This window comes from Rhincodon typus, chromosome 4 (assembly GCF_021869965.1).
Source record: "Rhincodon typus isolate 14 chromosome 4, sRhiTyp1.1, whole genome shotgun sequence".
Lineage (NCBI taxonomy): Eukaryota > Metazoa > Chordata > Chondrichthyes > Orectolobiformes > Rhincodontidae > Rhincodon > Rhincodon typus.
The window spans coordinates 103,990,741-104,012,891 of NC_063335.1; the positions used below are offsets into that span (position 1 = coordinate 103,990,741).

General features: G+C 41.9%; 1 protein-coding gene across 1 annotated transcript in view; it reads left to right on the plus strand.

The window, feature by feature from the left end:
• The window catches only part of trpn1 (transient receptor potential cation channel, subfamily N, member 1), a 173,055-nt gene that overhangs the window by 89,453 nt on the left and 61,451 nt on the right, over positions 1 to 22,151 (plus strand). Inside the window, exons 10-17 of the mRNA XM_048595966.1 lie at positions 1,412 to 1,612; positions 4,300 to 4,401; positions 7,674 to 7,772; positions 11,158 to 11,286; positions 13,201 to 13,329; positions 14,818 to 14,934; positions 18,868 to 18,966; positions 19,376 to 19,576. Of these exons, the coding sequence (XP_048451923.1) occupies positions 1,412 to 1,612; positions 4,300 to 4,401; positions 7,674 to 7,772; positions 11,158 to 11,286; positions 13,201 to 13,329; positions 14,818 to 14,934; positions 18,868 to 18,966; positions 19,376 to 19,576 (1,077 nt within the window). The remainder of the gene's footprint in view (positions 1 to 1,411; positions 1,613 to 4,299; positions 4,402 to 7,673; positions 7,773 to 11,157; positions 11,287 to 13,200; positions 13,330 to 14,817; positions 14,935 to 18,867; positions 18,967 to 19,375; positions 19,577 to 22,151) is intronic.

Here is a 22,151-nt window from a genome sequence, read left to right on the forward strand (position 1 = left end):
GAAAGTCTTCTTGGGGCCTGGGATGGGGGTGAGGGAGGAGGTATGGGGGCAGGTGTAGCACTTCCTGCGGTTGCAGGGAAAAGTGCCGGGTGTGGTGGAGCTGGAGGGGAGTGTGGAGCGGACAAGGGAGTCACGGAGAGAGTTGTCCCTCCGGAAAGCAGATAAGGGTGGGGAGGGAAAGATGTCTTTGGTGGTGGGGTCGGATTGCAGATGGCGGAAGTGTCGGAGGATGATGCGTTGGATCCGGATGTTGGTGGGGTGGTACGTGAGGACGAGGGGTATTCGGAGATGTGCCATGATGCTGCAGTGAGGTAGGTATGCGCCTGATGCCAGACTTCCTGAACAGAGGATATATGCAGTCACTGCCCATGGAGTTTGCCTGAGATGTTGGCATCCAGTGTCCAAGACGGGAGAGCAGGCAATGAGCTGGACGCACCAGGTAATGGTCTAACTTCTATCCAGCAGGAGGGAGAATGGAAAACTGCACATTAATGAGGCAAGATTAAGACTGATTAGATATCAGTGCATAAAAATAGGCCTTTTGCCACACATCAGCAAAAAATCTCATCTCATCGTTTAACACTGAGTTGTACAATAAGGGTATTTTGATCTCCATCTCTCAATGCTCCTTGGCTGGCCATGCAATTTTCCCAACTTTTCACCAGGGCTCATGTCATTTAGGGGATGGGAAAATTATGCTCTCTGTGGTGAAGGGATACCTTTCCTGCTCTAATGTGAGAGGAAAATATCTCACATTGACCGACTGAAATCTGTCATGAACCCTGGAAAATTACCGCAGTGATAAAATATAGTTCAAATTTGCAAAATGGCTTGAGTGTCCAATGCACGTTCTATGATATGATGTCGGATAACATATAATAGAATTATTAGTAATTAATAAAATTTAGGGGGATGCAACTGTTATATTATTGCTACAACAATTTGGGGACCCGAGTTCAAATCCCACCACAGCAGATGTTTGAATTTGAATTCAATAAAGTATCTAGAATTAAGAGTCTAATGATGACCATGAATCGATTGTTGGAGAAACCCATCTGGTTCACTAATGCCCTTAAGGGAAGGAAGCTGCCATCCATACCTGGTCTGGCCTACATGTGACTCCAGACCCACAGCAATGGTGCTGATATTTAACTGCCCTCTGGGCAATTAAAGATGGGCAATAAATGCTGCCTAGCCAGCAATGCCCTTGTCCCGTGAATAAATAAAAAAAAATAAAAGGCACAACACAAAAATAGAATGGCATCTTAAATTCTCCAATAAGAAATAATCAATTACACATGCAAATTCAGAAACAGAATTTCCTGGGGACATTCTTCAGATCTGGTAATAAAACTCTGAGTTGCTTGTTTTGCTGTTATTTTCTCAGATGGTTCTCTTTCTCTTTCTCTAGTCAGGAGCAGTCTGTCTGCACGCTGCAGCAAGGAAAGGCCACACGGCTGTCGTGAAAGCTTTACTCCAGAAGGGAGCACACGTTGATGCTAAAACAAAGGAGTGCTACACGGCCCTACACATTGCAGTACAGCACTGCAAGCCCATGGTGGTACAGACTCTCCTGGGCTTTGGGGCCCAGGTGCAACTGAAAGGAGGCAAGGTAAGATCTGGCCCATGATGTACTGGGGACTGAAGAACAATGGATGCTTTCTCACTTTCTTCCCAAAATGCCGGCTAACTGTGTATTGCCCATCTGTGATTACCCCGAGATATTGCTAAACCTTCTTTCATCATGATCAAAGTACCTGAATTTCCTCACTTAAAGCATTGTGAGACTATCCTACATGGTCTGCAGTGGTTCAAGAAGGCAGCTCACCACCACTTTCACAAGGGCAACTAAGCATGGGCAATGAGTGTTCTGAATAAGGGACCAAAACGTTAACTTTGTTTTCTCTCCACAGATGATGCCAGATCTTTTGAGTTTCTCCAGAAATTTCTATTTCTGTTTCAGACTTCCAGCATCTGCAATTCTTTGTTTTCATTTACCAGTAAAAACTGTTTGTCCAGTTGGTGACGCCCACATCCCATAAGAAAATGATAAAGAATAACCATTTTAAGTAGCATATCTTGGCTCGGAGTGATTAACTGGAACTTAGTTGCCTGTTGGAGAGTTATTTTAAGTTTCACATTGTTTCTTAAACATTTGGATAAGGCATTGTAATTTCAGCTTATCAGTGTCATTACGATGGACTGCACAAAGGATGGATCAAGGTGTTTTTGCTGAATTCCTGTTGCAAGTGAATGGGGTTCGGTAGACTATGTGCCTTTGGGAACTGGGAATGATTCCACACAGAAATAATTAGATGATGCTTCCCTTTCTGACTACTATTAAGGTCCCTAAATTAACATGATAGTTTGTAGGCCACTGTCAAAGTTAATGGGTGGGGGCCGGGTTGCAGGGAAGGCTACAATTCAGTCAGTAGAGTTATAGAGTCATAGAGATATACAGCACAGAAACAGTCCCTGTGGTCCAACTTGTCCATTGCCAACTAAATATCCTAAATTAATCTAGTCCCATTTGCCAGCATTTGGACCATATCTGTCTATACCCTTCCTGTTCATGTACCCATCCAGATGCCTTTTAATTGTTGTCATTGTATGTTGCCTCCACCAGTTCCTCTGGTAGCACATTCCATACTTGTACCACCGTCTATGTGAAAAGTTTGCCCTTAGGTCCCTTTTATATCTTTCCCCTGTCACCTTAAACCTAATTCCTTTAGTTTTGGACTCCCCTACTCTGGGAAAAAAAGACCTTGGCTATTGACCCTATCCACACTCCTCATGATTTTATAAACCTCTATAATTTCACCCTCAGCCTCTAACACTCCAGAAAAATAGCTTATTCAGCTTATAGCTCAAACCCTCCAATCCCGGCAACATCCTTGTCAATCTCGTGCACCTTTTAAAGTTTAAGAACATATCTCCTACAGCAGGGAGACCAGAATGGGGTGCTGTATTCCACAAGTGGTCTAGCCAACATTCTGTACCAGCGCAACATGATATCCCAATTCCTATGCTATATAGGTACAAATGCAATGCTTGAGTCCTAGTCATGATCAGGAAGCAGACAGCTAAGGCACAAATTCAGGCAGCGATAAGCGATTTCGTATGTTGGTGAAACGTCAAGATATCAGTTTGCAGGTAGCAAGACTTATCCGGAGAGGGTGAGCTCATTACGATCAAAACCTACTGTATTATGGAGATGGGTATAGGTCAGACTCAGGCTATAGACTATTGGTCAGCGCTCTTTTGAAACTGGAAATGAAAAAAAGGGACTTTGCCAACACGTAACCCACACCTGAGGGAATTTTGATAATTTCTTATATTGACATCCAACTGTGGTAGATTGGAGGCAAGCATCTCATTCTCTAAGACTGAACAAAACAATGTTTCATCTACACTTAAAAAGGGAGCGGTCATTTGAAACTGTGCTGAAAAGAGAAAGTGGTTCATATATATTCTTTATTCATTCATGGGATGAGGGCATTGCTGGCCAGGCAACATTTATTGCCCAGAGGGCTGTTACGAGTCAACCACCTTGCTGTGGGTCTGGAGTCACATGTAGGCCAGACCAGGTAAAGATGACAGTTTCCTTCCCTAAAGGACATTAGTGAACCAGATGGGTTTTTCCAACAATTGACTGTGGATTCATGGTCATCATTAGACTCTTAATTCCAAATATTTATTGAATTCAAATTCCACCATCTGCCGTGGCAGGATTTGAATCCAGGTCCCCAGAACGTTATCTGAGTCTCTGGATTAACAGTCCAGCGATAATACCACTCGGCCATCGTCTCCCCAATAATATGCAAATGATCATCAGTTTGCCTCATGCTGGTTCAAACAGAGAATAAATCCCAGGCAGCATGGAACCTTTGGGCAGAATGGCCTGTTTCCGTGCTGGAACTAACATGAAATACTGGGAGCAACTCAATCAACAAGGCCATAACATATAACTGGTCAGACATCTCACCTGCTGTGCACAGGTTATTTGCCTGATTTCATTATGTTGCAACAACTACTACTGTTGGTTCAGAAACAGCCCAAGGTGAGACTTGAGACTTGATGACATGAGACTGTATGAACTGCAAGTTTTTTTTTCCCAGAAGACATGTTAGCATCATTGAGAACCTCGAATGTGAATTCGAAAAGATGGAATTCTGCATTAATGTATGTAGAATTATAAAGCAAAATGCCTATTACAAGGTGGAACTGTTTGGGTCTTTTGAGCTTATTTTTGTTTATCTTTTGCCATTGGTTTCACCTTATGGCTGCCTTTCTTTACAGGCTCAGGAGACTCCACTGCACATTGCAGCTCAGGTGAAGGATGGTGAGAAAGTGGCAGAAATGCTGCTGAAAAGTGGGGCTGATGTAAATGCTGATCAAGAGGTAAGTATATGTTTTCTAATTAAAACCACCCATTACTGAAGTACAGAGTATTTCATACTGCAGCTCCAGCTTTGGGAATTGGTCTGGGGCTTTGCTGATATCCTAAGGCGGAACATAAGGATTTAGCATTCATCGTTCTTTCATAATTCTCCAAAATAAACAAAACATAATGGGATATCTTCAAACTTAAATAAAGACTGAGAGTTTTCTATTGTGCCAATTCTAAGAAAAGAATCAATCTACAGTTGTAAAGTAGATATACATTGGAATAAAAGTCTGGCATTTACTTTGTTGGAAAGAATCTGCTGTACTGCTTTATCTTCCAGCACTGTTACCAGCACAAGTTTGAATTAGGCCACAGCTGTTCGCAAAATCTAATGCAAGATTTCTTCTGCAAAGTGACCTCTCAGAAGCAGCCCGTATCTTCTCATTTTTCTCCTTTCCTGAAGCTTTTTCCCTTTTCTGTGGTCTACGTTCACACATACCTTCCTTAGCCAAGCAAGAATTGTTTGTTTATGTACCATGGCTAGGGACAGATCAGTTTCCACACTGTAGGGATTCTATAAAAAATAAATAAATAATTATGATGATTGGACAAAAATACATCATATGAATGTGTTCTTACCTGACATCCATGCACACAATTAGTCCACAGATACATACGTATACACACATATACACATATGCGTGGGGAGGCGATGGCCTAGTGGTATTATCGTTGACTATTAATCCAGAGACCCAAATAGTGTTCTGGGGACCCGGTTCAAATCCTGTCACAGCAGATGGTGGAATTTGAATTCAATAAAGTATCTAGAATCAAGAATCTAATGATGACCATGAATTAATTGTCAATTGTCGGGAAAAACCCATCTGGTTCACTACTGTCCCTTAGGGAAGGAATACTGCCATCCTTACCTGGTCTGGCCTACATGTGACTCCAGACCCACAGCAATGTGATTGACTCTCAACTGCCCTCTGGGCAATTAGGGATGGGCAATAAATGCTGTCTGGCCAGTGATCCCCTCATCCCATGAATGAATAAAGGAAAAAAAAATAAAGAAACATAGCAATGCAACCCCTGAAGGTTAATGCTATTGGCTACTTTGCCAGGATGGTTAAATACGTACAAAGAATTCCAGTTTCGTCCTACTTGATAGTTGCACATGACATTATGCCCCCACTGGCCAAGGTGAGATTGCACCCAAGTTTTTATTTCCTCATGAAATAATTAACAAAGCTGAAACATGTAAACCTCCAATCAGAGAGCTGTTGGAGCAGAGTAACAGATTTGTGACCAAATGCAGGGGTTCACATGGGGTCATGGTGAGGAATTAAAATGTTCTCATTAAATCAGTCTGGATTCAGCAAGTTTAGCTGTCCTTATCTGTCTGTTGTGCAAGCTTATTGTGATAATTAATTTGAAGGGCTCAATTTGAAGTCTGAACAATTTGTAAGATTTCTGTCCCTAAGGAGGGGGATAAAAACAAAACATGGTAAATGTGCCTCCAATTAAATTTTGCTAAAGGTGGGTAATTTCTGCACCATAGGCAACCCTCAGGCTTTAAGTTCCTGTTCGTCAGTTGATTCACAATGGATTGAAATTACCACAATAGCCAATGTACCTGAGAATCTGTGTGCAATGGAAGTATACCTCACTCACCGCCTACTGGTCAAGCCATCAGTTTTTTTTTTCTAATTTTGGTCTCTCCTAGAATATCATGAGTCTTCCTTCATCCTGTGTTACTGTCTGAGAGCTTGACCCGACCTGGTTTGGATGAGGGAAACCAACACAATAGCCATGGAAATAAAACAAAGAAGTGCAGATGCTGGAGGTCTGAAACAGAAGCAGAAATTGCTGAAGAAACTCAGCAGGTCTGGCTGCATGTGTGGGAAGAAAGCAGACTCTTGGTCCAAACCAGACTCAAACCATTAACACTGCTTTCTTCCCACGGGTGTTGCCAGACCTGCTGAGTTTCACCAGCAATTTCTCAGTTTTGATTTCATAATACAATGGAAGGTTGATAGGATCCATTCACATTCGTCTCAGGCACTTTGATGTTCACTTTGGTCCAGGATATTACTGGGAGACAAGCTGGCTGGACTTCCTCCTTAAGCAAAGGGATATGTGAATTCCCCCAATGGTGTTATTTAACTGGGCATTTGCTGAGATACGGGGGTGTTTGGAGCTCAAAATGTCAAAGGTCACTTGATTTGAGGTGGCTATTATAATAGTCTGTTTCTGTCTGGTTTTTAAAATTATTGATTAAAAGTTCATAATGTACTGCAACACAAAACATACTAATACTTTTTACATAATATATGTACAAATTAAGCATTGGTCTCCCATTGCCTAGGAAGTGAAAATGCGATTTATTTAGAAAAAGAGGTTTGAGCAAAGTTGCTACCACTGAATCATGTTCTTTCATACGAGCATCAATACAGATTGTGTTGTTGAAATAAACCCTGTGCTAATTTATTTTGATATTGAAACCCAATACTACCCAAAAATCCCTTATTTAGCAAGTCGTATAATCAGAATGTGTAAGCAATTCTAATTTTACAATTGCTGCAGTTTTTGCCAAAACATGTGATAAGGCGAAACTTTATGACCAGAGTCCATAAACTCTAAGGAGAATGCGTTGGATCTTAGGTTGTATTCATTGTGGTTGAATGTTCATTGAACTAAAATAATACAGAATAGAGGAAATCCTAAAAGAGTATTTTAGTTTTCAAGATGGCACTGTAGTCTCTATTTAACTTTTGAAATGATTTATACAGAAGGAAATAATTTTGTTCTAAAAATCAATAGTGATTAAAAAAGACTCTTCCTAAAGAAAAAAAACCTCGCCAAAAATACAGTCACTCCTCCAATTTTACTGATATAACACAACTTTGAATGCAACTATGCTGTTACTTATGCTGGCATATCACTGACTATAGTGCAGGAAATCACAGGATCTGGTCTTTTGCATGAAAGTGGTGCTATTTAAGTAGGCTGGAGAGGATTACAGAAGGTGTATCACCAAATTTACACAAAGGTTTGAGGAGATTACCACCTGATGGTTTTCCAGTATAAATCTTTAGATCGATAGTTGCAATTCTGTCCTTGCATGAAGGTACGTTGGCAAGATCTGGGAAATCCAGGGACTATCGCAAGATTGGTTAGATTAACTGTTTAATCCTGACTCTCATTGGGGCTGTCTGCTATAGATCCTCCTCTGTGGTTGGACATGTTTGTTATTCACTTGTTTTCTTTATTTTGGTGTGGACAGAATGGTGAAACGGCTATGCATGTTGCAGCACGTCACGGCAATTTGAAAATGATCCAGGCCTTGATTGAGGAGGGTGGAGATTTAACTTGGCAATCAAAGGTAAAGAAGAGCCACTCCTGCAGCTAACAGATAAAACAATGAAATGTATGTGCCATAGCTGTAGGTAACATTAACTCCCTGGGGAATTAGCCAAATTCCAGAAAGGACCAGGGATGTCTCTGTCCATAAGTGACATAGAACATAGAACAGTACAGCACAGTACAGGCCCTTCAGCCCACGATGTTGTGCCGAACTTTTACCCTAAACCTAAGGTCTATCTAACCTCCACCCCTACCTTAAACTATCATCCATATGCCTATCTAATAGCCGCTTAAATGCCCCTAATGAGGCCGACTCCACTACCCTCTCCGGCAATGCATTCCACGCCCCGACCACTCCCTGAGTAAAGAACCTACCTCTGACGTCTCCCCTATATCTACCTCCCCTCACTTTAAAAATATTCCCCCTCGTAATAGCTACCTCCACTCTAGGAAATAGTCTCTGGCTATCCACTCTATCTATACCTCTGATCATTTTGTACACCTCTATCAAGTCACCTCTCATCCTTCGTCGTTCTACAGAGAAAAGCCCTAGCTCTCTCAACCTTTCCTCGTAAGACCTTCCCTCCATTCCAGGCAACATCCTGGTAAATCTCCTCTGCACCTTTTCCAATGCTTCCACATTTTTCCTGTAATGAGGCGACCAGAACTGGACACAATACTCCAGATGTGGCCGAACGACTAGAACTGGACACAGTACTCCAGATGTGGCCGACATTTGGTTACATGTAGCTTGTTGGTCACAAATCCACAAGAGTAGAACAAGGTGAGGAGGTAGACCTCCATGAAGTACCACAGCCAGCAGAGGATTGATCCCGAGCCATTACGATACTTTGAATCATACCGTAGTCCTCTGAGCTAACGGAACGTACTCCCATTCCCTGCTCAACCAGTCTCTTCACAGCATTAATTGGAATTGTGTAGATATCTGTAACATTGAGACAGGCCATTTGACCATTTGTCTACATTAATGTCCCAAAAGGCGTCTTCCCAACTTGTGTCATCTCAGTCTATCATTAGATCCTTCTACTCTATACTTCCTCATGCTCATCTAGTTACCCCTTAAATGCATCTAAACCCTTCATCTCAATTGTTCCATATAGTTGCACATCACTCTCTGGGGATAAAGGCATTTCCGCAATTCCTCGTTGAATTTATTAATGACTACCTTATACTGATGGCTCCTTGGTTCGCTCTTCCCTCCAAGTGGAAACTTCTTCCAAGCTCCACTCTGCGGCATTGGATTTAATGCTCATCTTCCAAAGGGAGATTTGAAGGCCGACGGGTTTCTTATTAAATCCAGAAAGTGGTCAGTGGCAGGGGTAGCCTGCCCTCTAGTGTTGACTTAAAAGTGCTCATCCGACAGCTCTAGGATTTAACCAGCAGCAACCAGCCTGGCAGGTTCCCTGAGTGTAGTGAAGTCGTGGGGAGGGCCCTCCTTAAAGAGACCCCTGGGTCCATCCGCGTGCATAACCCAGCCTTTACCTCCACAACTCCTTTCCCCAGATGGCCTGTCAAATCCCAGCCCACCCACTTCCCTCTCACCCTTTCCGTGGCATTCTAACTTGGCAACACCACCAAATACTGCTCCAGATTCCAGTCTCGAGTCTCTGTGCAGAAGTGGTGGAGAGTTTCCAGCCTCTGATTGGGCTACAGTTCTCAGACTCCCTCTCCCTCAGGGGGCAGAAGTCCCATCTTTGGCCTATAACCAGTCAATTGGATGTTAAGTTACTACAGGTCAACTATTGTCAGGCTCCACTAACTCTTTAACTGGGATTGTGCTGTGAGGCGATGTGTCTCATTTAATTCCACTTTGGGAACCGGCAATGAATTCCCCTCAGAAAACAGCAGAGTGAATATATTCAGTCATAGTTCACAGAGAGAGGTTCTCCCAATTATCTACTATGGTTTCGGTGGAACATCTGCAGAAATTGTGCAAGACACAAAAGTTTAAACTGAGACAATCAAATACCTCACAAGGCCACAATGTATTTGGGAGAATGTGAGTCTTGGAGGGCTCTGGTATACTCTTAGTAATCAAGGTGTGAAGGTGAATAAGTAAATGGAGTCTTATGTAATTGCATCAAGGAGCTTATAGCTATATATATAGGGTATATAAGCATAATCAAGGTTAACAAGGTTGTATAAGTGAACAGGATCAAACTTAACCAAATGGTCTTTCTTGCATTCATTTCTAACTGACTGTTCTCAGGCAGAAAATCAGAGATTTGGCCGTTCTTGAAAATTTAATTTAAATTTGGAGATTGCTTTTCATTCAGTAATAATTGTTCAGAGACAATTACACACTAAACTCAAATATGTACTGGAGTCAAAAGTGATTGTCAACAGTTCAGCAGCTGGAATTCATTTATGTAACAGCATCTTACATAGAAGATTGTTTTACAGGATTACGGTGCCTCAGACACACAGGTAGAAGACATCCAGAGAGGGAAAACTGAGATAACGAAACAGCTTTTCGGGAGGTTTTGATCTTTGTCCAAAAATACAGCAGCCCCTATTCACACTCCGTCTGATCTTTTATAAGAGATAACATAGTGTGGAACTGGAGGAACGCAGCAGGCCAGGCAGCATCAGAGGAGCAGGAAATCTGACCTTTCGGGTTGGGACCCTTCTTCATCTGATCTTTTGTAGCTTTTATTCCTTGTTCTCACTACCCCCTTTCTCAGCAAGAGCCTTCAGCTGAGATATTAAATTGACATCCATCACTGTTCAGAAAATCACTTTCATACAATCCAGACCTGACTCCAAATGTTAATGTATTCCAACTGTGAAAAGGTTTCACATTAGGAAAATAAATATATATAAATAAATAAATATGCTTCTGAACTCCCTCAAAGTGCAGTGTATTAAATCTACTTTATAGTTTGTGTGTTCTCTTTCGAGTTGAAAAGTCATGTTCCAACATGTAAATAGATGTCAAGCACTACAAATAACACAGAATTACAAAATTAGCCTGTCAGCAACAACAAATTGCATTCATACAGCACCTTAAAATCTATCCCAAGGTGCTTCACAGATTATCAAAAAAATTAGACGGTGAGCCAAAATTTAAAAAAAATATGAATAGAGGAGTCAAACAGTTCGTCCAAGGAAGCAGGTTTTAAGGAAAGCCCTAAAGAAAAAGAGAGAGGTAAATACAAAGAGGTTTAGGAATGTAATTTTAAAGCTCAGAGCTTAAACAAATGAAGGTACATGGGATTTCATCAGGCAGAATTGGAGGAGTGCAAATATCTCAGAGATTTGCAGCATTGGATTTTGAGGTCAGCTGTAACAATGTCATGAAAAATGTGGAATCGGCAGCAGGGCTCGTACAGAAGCCAATGTTTTCTAAGAAGCAACTTTCCAACTGTTGATCTGTTGCTTAGGTTGGAGAGAATCCATTGCACATTGCAGTCCGACACTGTCATCTCAGTGTTGTGGAAGAAATCCTCAGCTACCTGACCAATCAGAGGAGCCACATGGAGGCCACTGAGTGTGTCAACCAGGAAAACAAGGTAAGAACTCAGAAAAATAACAATACCCAAAAACTTCTTATTAAATGGACAAATTTCCACAAAAGATGGAATTAAGGGAGGGGAGAAATCTAAAACACCATCCTCTCCCCATCCGCCACAGAAGTTAAACTTTTCAATCACATTCAGAAACCTCTCCCTACCTGATAAAGAAAAAACATACTGCACTTTTCCTCTTCATTTTCTGCAACATGACCATGAAAACTGTAATCCTGCAAAGAATAGTTTCTAACATCATTCTCTTTGATGTCATTATTGCATTTGAGGACCAGTTAGATAGTGAAAAGATATATTTTGTTCAACAGTACTCTATGTTGAATATAAATCTTAAAGTAAGTTGTATGTTCAGCAATTTTATCCAAATTCTTACTAACTAGAATTTTCTTCTTTCCCTCTGCTATAGGAAATAAACCTGTCAATATCTCTTTGGTTTCCTTCCTTTTCCGTTTTCCCATTTTCAATGTGTATTGCAGCTTATTCCAAGTTACCCTCTTCTGATTTTACATCCCAGATCTGTTTCTGGTTTCATCATTGCAGCTTCTGTAACTAAGCTCTAACCATCTCTCCAGTGTTTTTTTTTTCTTTCCCAAGCTCAATGTGTTCACCATCATTACTTAAAAAGTAAACATCTCTGTGAAGCCAGCATTTGACTGCGTGTGACATCACGGAGCCTTAGAAAAACAGGACTCAATGTGCATTGAAACTGGGAAAAACAGAAAAGGCAAGGAAACCAAGGAGGTACAGATAGGTTTAATTCTTAAAGTAAAGGGAAAGAGGGAAATTCTAATTAATAAGGTCGGAGATGCTGACTGGTGAGTACACAATCTTCAACAGCATTTGTGACTCCTCAGACACTGAAGCAGTCCACATTCAAATACAGCAAGACTTGGACAAGATCCAAACCTGGGCTGAAGAGTGGCAAGTAACATTCACGCTGCACAAATGCCAAGCAATGGGTATCTCCAGCAAGGGAAAATCTAACCATCACCCCTTGATGTTCAATGGTATTACCATCACTGAATTCCCCATTGTCAAAACCCTGGAGGTTACCATTGACCAGAAACTGAACTGGACCAATCATATAAATCCTTTGGTTACCAAAGTAGGCTACAGGGAAAGATTTCAGCAAATAACTCACTTCCTGAAAGCCTGCTCGCCATCCATAAGGCACAGGTGAGGAGTGTGATAGAATACTCCCCACTTGCTTGAGTGTGATCAGTTGTAACAACACATAAGAAACTCAACACCATCCAGGGCAAAGCAGCCTGGTTGTTTGGTGTTCCATCCAATACCTTCAACATACATTCCCTTCACCACTGGTGAACAGTGCACAAGATCCTACCTTCTACAAGGTGCACTGCAGTAACTCACCAAGGCTCCTTTGACATCACCTTCCAAACCTGTGAACTGTGCCACTTAGAAGGATGAGAGTGGCAGATGCATGAGGACTCGCCCACCTGAAAGTTACCCTCATAGCCTCACACCATCCTGACTTGGAGCTATGCCTCTATTCCTTCTGCGTAACTGGATCGAAACCCTAGACTTCCCTTAGCACTGTGAAGTTTACAACTGTGTGTTTACAACCAAAGAAAGCAGCTCACCACTCCCTTCTCCTGGATAATTAGAGATGGGCAATAGTTGGCTGACTCAACCAGCAACATCCACATTTTCTGAACAAATGTTATAAATCAATTCTTAATAGCATGGCCCACAGAATTTCTGGCCCATGTTTCTCTTGAAACAACAAAAGCATTTCTCTCAAGTATTTTCGGAGAAAGTGTTACTAACTGATGAAATAAAAGTGTGTTTTGTTACAAGTCGACTTTTTAACTAAGTTGAAAGGCTTGTGGTTACACCCTCTGCTGTTAACTTGACAATTCTTTCTATTTTATCCAGAAAGGAGAAACATCCCTACACCTGGCAGCAGAGATTAAGAAGGACATGGTTCACTTTCAACAAGAAGACACTCAGATTGTTAAACTTCTCATGGAATATGAAGCTGATATCACTGCAACAACCAAAGTGGTAATTAATCCTGGGGAAGGTTGCAGCACACCGGAGTTAAATAGTATTGATACAGAATGATATCTTGTGGGATGGTTTGCTCTGTCCAGAGATGGGAACCAAATGTGAAAAGTAAGACATAAAAAAACGCACCAAATGTGTCAAATTTACTGCTTAATGAAATTGAGTGTCTGAAAGATATTAATAGATCGTTAATAGTTAAGCAACATATATACATATTGGATAAAAATGCAGGTTTAGGATTCAGATGGTATTAGCTGTGAAAGGAATAGGTTGATTGGCCAAATGACCTCTCTCATTCCAACTTCCAATGCTGATTTGCAATTTAGTAGATTTAGCTTTAGATTCAGATTTCATATATATAAAAACGTAGATTAGAAACGACAGTGAGAAGTGTTTTCTCACGTGTTATATGCAGTGTCACCACATTCCAGTGCCATCTTGAAACACTGAATATAATGAAAGATTTTACTGCAATGGACTTCATCTTTCTCTGTTCTTCTTGTTCCTCCTCCGCTGCTTGTCCAGTTGCTTCTTGACATCAGCTGGAGGCTCTGAAACGTGCTCCGGGGTCTCTATAACAGGCTCTGGGTTCTCAGTTATGGGCCTTTGCTGTTGCCACAACCAAAACTGCCACTTCCGAGCTGGAGCCATGGTCCTGGGGGTGTGCGGCTTTCGTCCCTCCTGTTCCTGATCCGCTGCCCCTCTAGACACTGTCACCAGTCATTGGTCGTTGGGATCTTCTGCTGTCCCTTTCACTGATGCTTCTGCTACTTCAAGCACTGGGGCCTAGCTGCGAACCTGGAGCCTTGGTTCAGCCTTTGAGTCTAAGCCAGGAGAGTCAGCACAAGACCTGCTCTCGAAAATTCTGAGATACATGCCCTGGTACTGTGTGTCCAGAAAAATGGAAGAGGGCATTTGGGGTAAGGTTTATTAGAATCGGAAATATCCTGCCCAAAACAACACTGAGGCGAGAACAGTGTCTGCCATATTTTTCAAATTCCTGAAGGATAGAAGGCAAGAGTGCCCTCCAGCTAATTGAAAATACCTCATGTTAATATTTATATCTTTAGTCATTCCATTGCTGCAACTATTTCAACAGTTGTAAACCAAACTGTGGATTTGCAATTCCATGCCAAGCTGCTCCAATTCCCAAACAACAGGGCAGAACCTGGAAAATACAATCCAGAAGAGAGTTTGATTCTTGTTTTCTTCAAAAAAAGGAAAAGAAAGAAGAATAGTCAAAATGAATTTTCATAATAGACAGAAGTAAAATAATATGACAGGAAAAGGTGAGGAAGACAGAAAAGGTGTGGAAGGATGAGAAAAGGCCATTTAATCCAGTGAAACCTGTCTGCACTAGTAGATTCTGCAATGTGACAAATTATTATAGGCAGACAGTTAAACTTAAACACTTTACCTCTGAGATTTGATTTGAAAATTTGCATTTGGAAATTTATTGAAATGTGGTTTTTACTGCCTTTCTAGACACATGAGACTCCATTGCATTACTGTGCACATGTGGGGAATGCTGAAGTTCTTCTTGAGATCTTGAAATACATCAGTTCCAATAGAATCCAGCAGGTCATCAATAAACAATCTCAGGTACCTGTCCATGTGTTTTTTTAAAGTCCTGCTTAAATATGGTCCTCATAGATGTTAAGCATGAGTCTTTATTGCCCAATTATTTCCCGTCAAAAATCACATGACATCAGGTTAGAGTCCCACAGGTTTATGAGAAGACACAAGCTTTTGGAGTCTCGCTCCTTCTTCAGAGAAAGAGCTAGCATCAGACACAGAATTTCTAAGCAAAAGATCAAAGGGTCATAGAAGTGATGCAATGTTGAACAAACCTAAGATGGCTGTTAAATCTTTAATCAGTTACAAAGGATTAATATGCAAATTCCTGAATTTCTTTCAAGTCACTGCCCCGAGATAATGAAAGGTTTTATGAGTTCGCTCAGTATACCAGAGGTCATACAATGCATTTTAGGTGTGAGGCCTTGTTTAGAATCCGACTGTGTATCAACTTGGAGTCAGAGTTGTTTTATTTCCAAAATAGGAATTTATAAAATGCCACATTGACTGTCTACAAATTGTGTGCTTTTTGAACAAAATAGAACATATCTGCAAATGCAAATTCACCCCATAGATTTATTTGTGTGTGTGTGTACACGTGTGTGTGCATGTGAGGGAGAGAGAGAGAGAGAGTGTGTGTGTATGTGTGAGTGTGTTTGTGTGTGAGAGTGTGTGTGTATGTGTGTGTGTGTGAGAGTGTAGAGTGTGGTGGGGTCACCTGTAGTGTGACATGGACCAAGAGTCTGGTTGAGGCCGTCCTCATGGGGACCGAACTTGGCTATCAACCTGTGCTAGGTGACGCTGCGTTGTTGTGTATCCCGAAGTCCGCCTTGGAGGAAGTTTACTGAAGATCGAAGGCTGAATGCCCTTGACCACTGAAGTGCTCTCCCACTGGAAGGGAACATCCCTGTCTGGTAATTGTTGTGCAGTGTCCATTCAGCCATTGTTGTAGCGTCTGCATGATCTCGCCAGTAAACCGTGCCTTGGGGCATCCTTGCTGGTAGTGTGAAATAGACAACGTTGAAGAACATGGAGTGGTTTCTCTGCTCCCAGGAAGTACTAAACAAGCCTTCAACACATTATTGATGACAATGAGCACCTCGCCAAGATCTTCCCTACGCCTACACTTCTCGCCTTCAAACAACAGCCAAACCTTAAACAGACCATTGTTCACAGCAAACTATCCAACCTTCAAGACAGCATTGACCGCAACACTATACAACCCTGCCATGGCAACCTCTGCAAGTTATGTCAGATCATCAACATGGATACGACCATCACACATGGGAACACCACCCACCACATACATGGCAGGTACTCATGTGACTCAGCCAACATTGTCTATCTCATACACTGCAGGCCAGGATGCCCCAAGGCATGGTATATTGGTAAGACCATGCAGACGCTACAACAACAGGTCAATGAACACTGCGCAATAACCGTTAGACAGGAATGTTCCCTCCCACTGCGGGAACATTTCAGTGGTCAAAGACATTCGGCCTCTGATCTTCAGATAAATGTCCTGCGGGGGGCCTCATCCAAAGCATTCTGAAAATCCAAATAAACTACATTCATCAACTGCCCTTTATCAATTTTGTTTGTAATTTATTAGAACACACCAAGTTTGTCAAATATGATTTTCCATTCGTAAATCTTTGCTGATCATGCCCAATCACATCATTTTCATCCAAATGACTTTTATCATAAATTATAACATTTTCCGTACTACTGATGTAAGATTGGTGGGTTTGTCATTTCCAATTTTTCTCTTTTGTCCCTTTCTTAAATAATGGGGTGACATTTCCAAACTTCCAATCTATGGGAATCATTCCAAAATCAATGGACATTCGGAAGATTTACATGCGAATGATAGTCAACGCATTGATTATCTTTAAGCCATCTCCTTCAACACTCTGAAATGTAGACAATCAGCTCCTGGGTACTTGGCAACTTTCAGCCCCATTAATTTCTCCAGTACAACCTTCTTACTGATACTAATTTCTTTCAACTCCTCATTCTCCCCAATCATTTGGGCCTCACTTTTGGGAGATCCAAAGGTCAAAACATCTCTATTTTGGGGTTACACTTGATGCAAAGGAAAGTGGTTGCAGTTGGTAGAGACCAAGTACCGCAGTCCCAGATGACACTGACAGCTGCTCACTGAAGTTTCCTCTGTTTCATCAATGGCCTTCCCTGTATTATTATAGGATTAATGGGTTTATTATTCAGCTCCATTCACAAATCTTCTGATAGTGAAACAACCATGTCAGCCTACATCATGAGACACTTGGAAATTTACTTGAGTTCAGTTCATTCCTTCTCTATCCCAATAGCCACCTCCTGCTCTGCATCCCTTTTGCATTCTGTAGTCTCCACAGTCCTCTACATCTTAAGTAGCCCTGACTTCTTTTACCCTCCCTATGACCTTTGCTCCCTTTCATTATCTAAGCCCTGAGCTGGAATTCTCTCAGTGGACCTTTCTTATCCTCTATCTTCCTTCTCCATTAACATTTCTTAAAACCTATCTTTCCGCCACTCATTTGACCCAGTGGACTGAATTTTAACTGAACAGACTTTGCTGGAGCAGAGCAGGCATTGGTCAGCAGAGTAAAGAAAATCCAGAAGTCAAGACATCCCACACCCACATGTAAGATTTTTAAAAATAGGATGTACAGCACAGTCCATTTGGCCCAACCAGTCCATGCCAGTATTTTAACCCCTCAGCATGTGTTATATTGTCAGTGAAAGGCTCCCCGTCCAGAAACCAGACAGATTCAGGAAGTGCTGCATTGTCATAAGTGGCTTTCAGGTGAAATGATAAACTGAAATTCTTTCTACACCGTTAAATAATGTGACGCTGTAAGAACAACATTCATCGCTCCATCAATATAATTAAAACAGCTTGTCTGGTAGTTTATCTCATAGCTGTTTGAGGGACCTTGCTGTTTCTTATGGCTGAAGAAACACTCGAATTGGTATGGTACTGAATATGTTACTTTAAATTCCAACGCCTCTGAAATGTTCTGTCATGGAATTACTAAGTGATAGAACAGAAAACCCAGGTTCGAATCCTGCCGCGGCAGATGGTGGAATTTGAATTCAATAATAAAAAAAATCTGGAATTAAGAGTCCAATGATGACCATGAATCCATTGTCATTGTCAGAAAAGGCCATCTGGTTCACTAATGTCCTTTAGGGAAGGAAACTGCCATCCTTACCTGGTCTGGCCTACTTGTGACTCCAAACCCACAGCAATGTGGTTGACTCTTAACTGCCTCTGGGCAATTAGGGATGGGCAATAAATGATACCTAGCCAATGATGCTCTCATCCTGTGAATGAATAAAGGAAAACGTTAGAGTATAATTATTACATTTCATTTATTGTCATCAGGCAGTTACCTAGAGTTTATTTAACATTAGGAAATTACTATTCATATCAGCAGTGGATTTCCTGTTGTCCTGAAAGTTTCAATCCAAATGAAGTGTATCCTTTCCTGCTGGCTGTAATGGCGAGAAAATGGTGTTATTTTTCAAAAAGCACCACACCAATTCTAAAACTACACAGCTGTCCATCTGCATCAATGTATTTTTACTATTGTGTGTTTTTATTTTATGTTTTTCATCAGGAGTTTGCAATATAGTATTTGCTATGATTCTGAGCTGGGAGGCAAGGAGGATTTGCACCTATTGGCTACTCATTGGTTACCATTTCAATATCTGAAATGACATTCATCCAGTTCCTGGAGCATTGGGTTTTTTCTCTGTTCGAGTCTTGGCCAAGTTGAAATATACTTGAGGGTTTCCCGTGGCCAAATTCTCATGCTGATGGACTGTGCCCCTTCCTCTGAACCTCAGCTTGGAGTTTAAACATCACAAGTTTAAATGTTTGTCTCAAGTAATGAATTTGCGCTTTTGTGACTTCATGACCAAGTTCGCTAATTATTTCCTGTCATATTTTAGAATGGAAGTTCGCCATTGCTTTTGGCTGCAGAGAGAGGGCACACAGAGATGGTGAAGATATTGCTGCTAAACCATGCCAGGGTAGATGTTTTTGACGAGGTAACTGAGACTTCCGTTTTAAGGGCCAGGCATCTAAATTAGAAATAAAACATTTCAGTCTACCAAAGGCAGCAGGACATGCCGAGTATTTGGCTCAGACAGTGCTTAAATCTGTACTCATTATTCAAAGTATCACCATGTTGTCATTTATGTAACTTCTAACAATATTTTGATTTGTAGTTTTTAGCACTGATGCTACCTAGCAGTGTTACAAACAGAGCAAAATCTATTCTGCTGCCTAGAATTTCACATTCAGTGTTCAGCAACCAATACCTAAATATATTTGGTTGACAATTTATTGAACTACTGCTCGAAAGTTAAATGAGTAGCATTGTATGATGCTTGATATTTAAAATACAAGGCCCTGTCATACTGCTGTGAAGACTTTTTCTTTACTGTTGTGGAACAGCATGGTAAAGCGGGACTTCACTTGGCAGCCGAGAATGGGCATGATCAGATCTCAGACATCCTGCTATGGCACAAGGCCTTTGTCAATGCCAAAACCAAGCTCGGCCTGACACCTCTACACCTGGGAGCACAGAATGGTTACAACAAGCTGGTAAAGCTTCTAGTGGAGACCCACGCATCTAGTATTGATGCACTATCTTTGGTAAGTTACTAACTATAGTTATTTATTCACAATGAGTTACAGGTGCCAATGGTTTTACAGATTGCAAGTGGCTACTAGGAGGTACTTTACGCCATTATGAATGATGAATGCCATTCAATATTTAAGGACATGCCATGGTGAACCATACATGTAGTCAAGATACAGGATGCAGTATTTGAACTATTAATTGACCACTGATGGGCATCGGTAAGCCCCAGGTTGGGTTAATCACAGAGTGTCTGCTGTGCCTCTGTTACAGTTCTGGTAGATCAGATGGATGGTGATGATGGTGGGTGGGGGGTGGAGGCTGGGAGGAGGGGTGGTGCTGTAAGTGACAGGAAGGCCACTGGCTGGGCTTGATATGCTCAACAGCCTTCACACCTGCCTGCAGAGACATGTAAAACCCTGCCCCAAGATGCTGAAAGCTCCACTTGGCCAGGTGTCATGTCAATGCATAAGAAATCTATTGACATGGATCTTTGTACAAAAATGTACCTACCACTACCTACACATTTGCAAAACCTGGCACACAGTTCAAACTGTTTCGGCACTCATTCATCGGAGAACTAGGAATCGCCATAAGGTGTGCTGTCAGACTGCCTCCATTGTGAACACTGCATCTCTTCAGACATCACACTGTGATGAGGTCAGCTAGGTAGACCCCATAGAATATGGTTCCCTGACTGGGGCTGCCAATCAGGGAGCCCTGGCTGACAGATATAAACAGGAGTGTCAGTGGTTCTGTTCACTCTGAGATCTGGCTCTGAGGAAGCTGGATCAATGTCAAGGACTCTCCATGTGTGAATGAAGGGTGACACCTTGACATGATACCAGCCTCTTTGAAGTTATTTCAGTGGTGACGAGAGTGGGATTAATGATATAACTAAGCAAAAGCACCTACCTAGCTGAAGCCCAACTGGACTTCAAACAGGCACCACAACCGGCTTTATCACTGGAAAATTCGGCAAGTGGAGCATGTGAATTGCAGGGTATTTTGTGGATACCCTCGGCAGTCTGACTGAGTTGGGGGAGCACCACTTGAGTGAAGGTAATTGCATACCCTCACTCAGGACATACCTTGAACAAAATGAGAACCCACTGGTTCTGGAACAGTTGGAAAGGCAGTCAAGGAACTGGTTTTTCTCCCGCACCATTTGCGAGTTTGCAGCTTTCATATGGTCCACGTACTTGTTCATGATCATCGCACCTACCCAAACTTTATATATCACTGGACCTGACCTTGTATCAACCATGCGTCTTACCCATTCCTGTGGTTCCTACACCAAACCTCATCCGCTGAAGTAAACTGTCTCTCTCACTTAGCGGAGTCTTGTGTCTGGCATTGGTGTTCCTGATGCCATTTCACTCAGTTCTCTGCCTGCAGGCAGGTCTGACCCCCAGCACTATGACTAGAACAAGGAAGCAGATCCTAAATCTGCCTCAGTCTGAATGGAGATTGAATGCAGCACTTCTGGCACCAAGCTGGCCTACACTGCCCCTCGAGCCAACTGACCCCATCAGCTCCCCAAGGAGTCTGAGTTTCTGTCACGACCTACATTATTGATATGCACATTGTATCCTGGAGCAGTGTTAGCAGAGGATCCACTTTCTTTCCATCAATGGCTGGCCAGTAATTTCTCACACTCTTGCCACCTGCTATTGGCGTATATTGAAAGGATTTATAACGCTTACACAATCTATTTGACTACATTATAAATGCTCCTTCTATGGCCATCAAGTCCTGCAGTGGGACTTGAACCTGGCTTTACTGGCTCAGAGGCTGGAGTGCTATTCACAGCATCAAAAACCCCCATTGGCAGGGATCTGAGCTGCCTGGACCACTAGTTTATGAAGATCTTAAATTCAGATGTTTTTGTCATCAACCTGTTCAGAGATGTAGCAGGTGGGACTTGAACATGGGTTTCCTAGCTCGGAGACAGGAACGCTACTAGTTCACCACAAGAACCCTCGAAGAGCTCAAATGTATGTGAGTGATCCCTGACTGTAGGTGGTGCTATGCTATGATGTAAGCCTGGAGACCTTTGAATAGATTAGTCAAATATTGGTTAGTTAGAGGCCCTCTACTGTTCTGCATTGCAGATTCATTGCAATAACATCTGTTTGGGTTCCATAAACACACTGAATTCTTTGGTAATGGAAACTTTTCACTTGAAGACATCCTTTAAAGTTCTAAAGCTTGCTTAAAAACGGCATAAAACTAAATTTAGAGCCAATAATCAAGATATAAATGGGACCAGTGAAACAAAAAGGATCACATTATTTTAGAGAGATAGTAGGAACTGCCGATGCTGGAGTCTGAGATAACAAGGTGTAGAGCTGGATGAACACAGCAGGCCAAGCAGCATCAGAGGAGCAGGAAAGCTGACGTTTCGGGTCTGGACTCTTCTTCAGAAATGGGGGAGAGGAAGGGGGCTCTGGAATAAATAGAGAGCAGGGAGGCGATGATAGAAGGTGGAGAGAGGAGCAGAGAGGTGGAGAGAAGATGGACACGTCAGGGAGACAGGGATGAAGCCAGTAAAGGTGATTGTAGGTAGGGAGTTGGGATGGGGGTTGG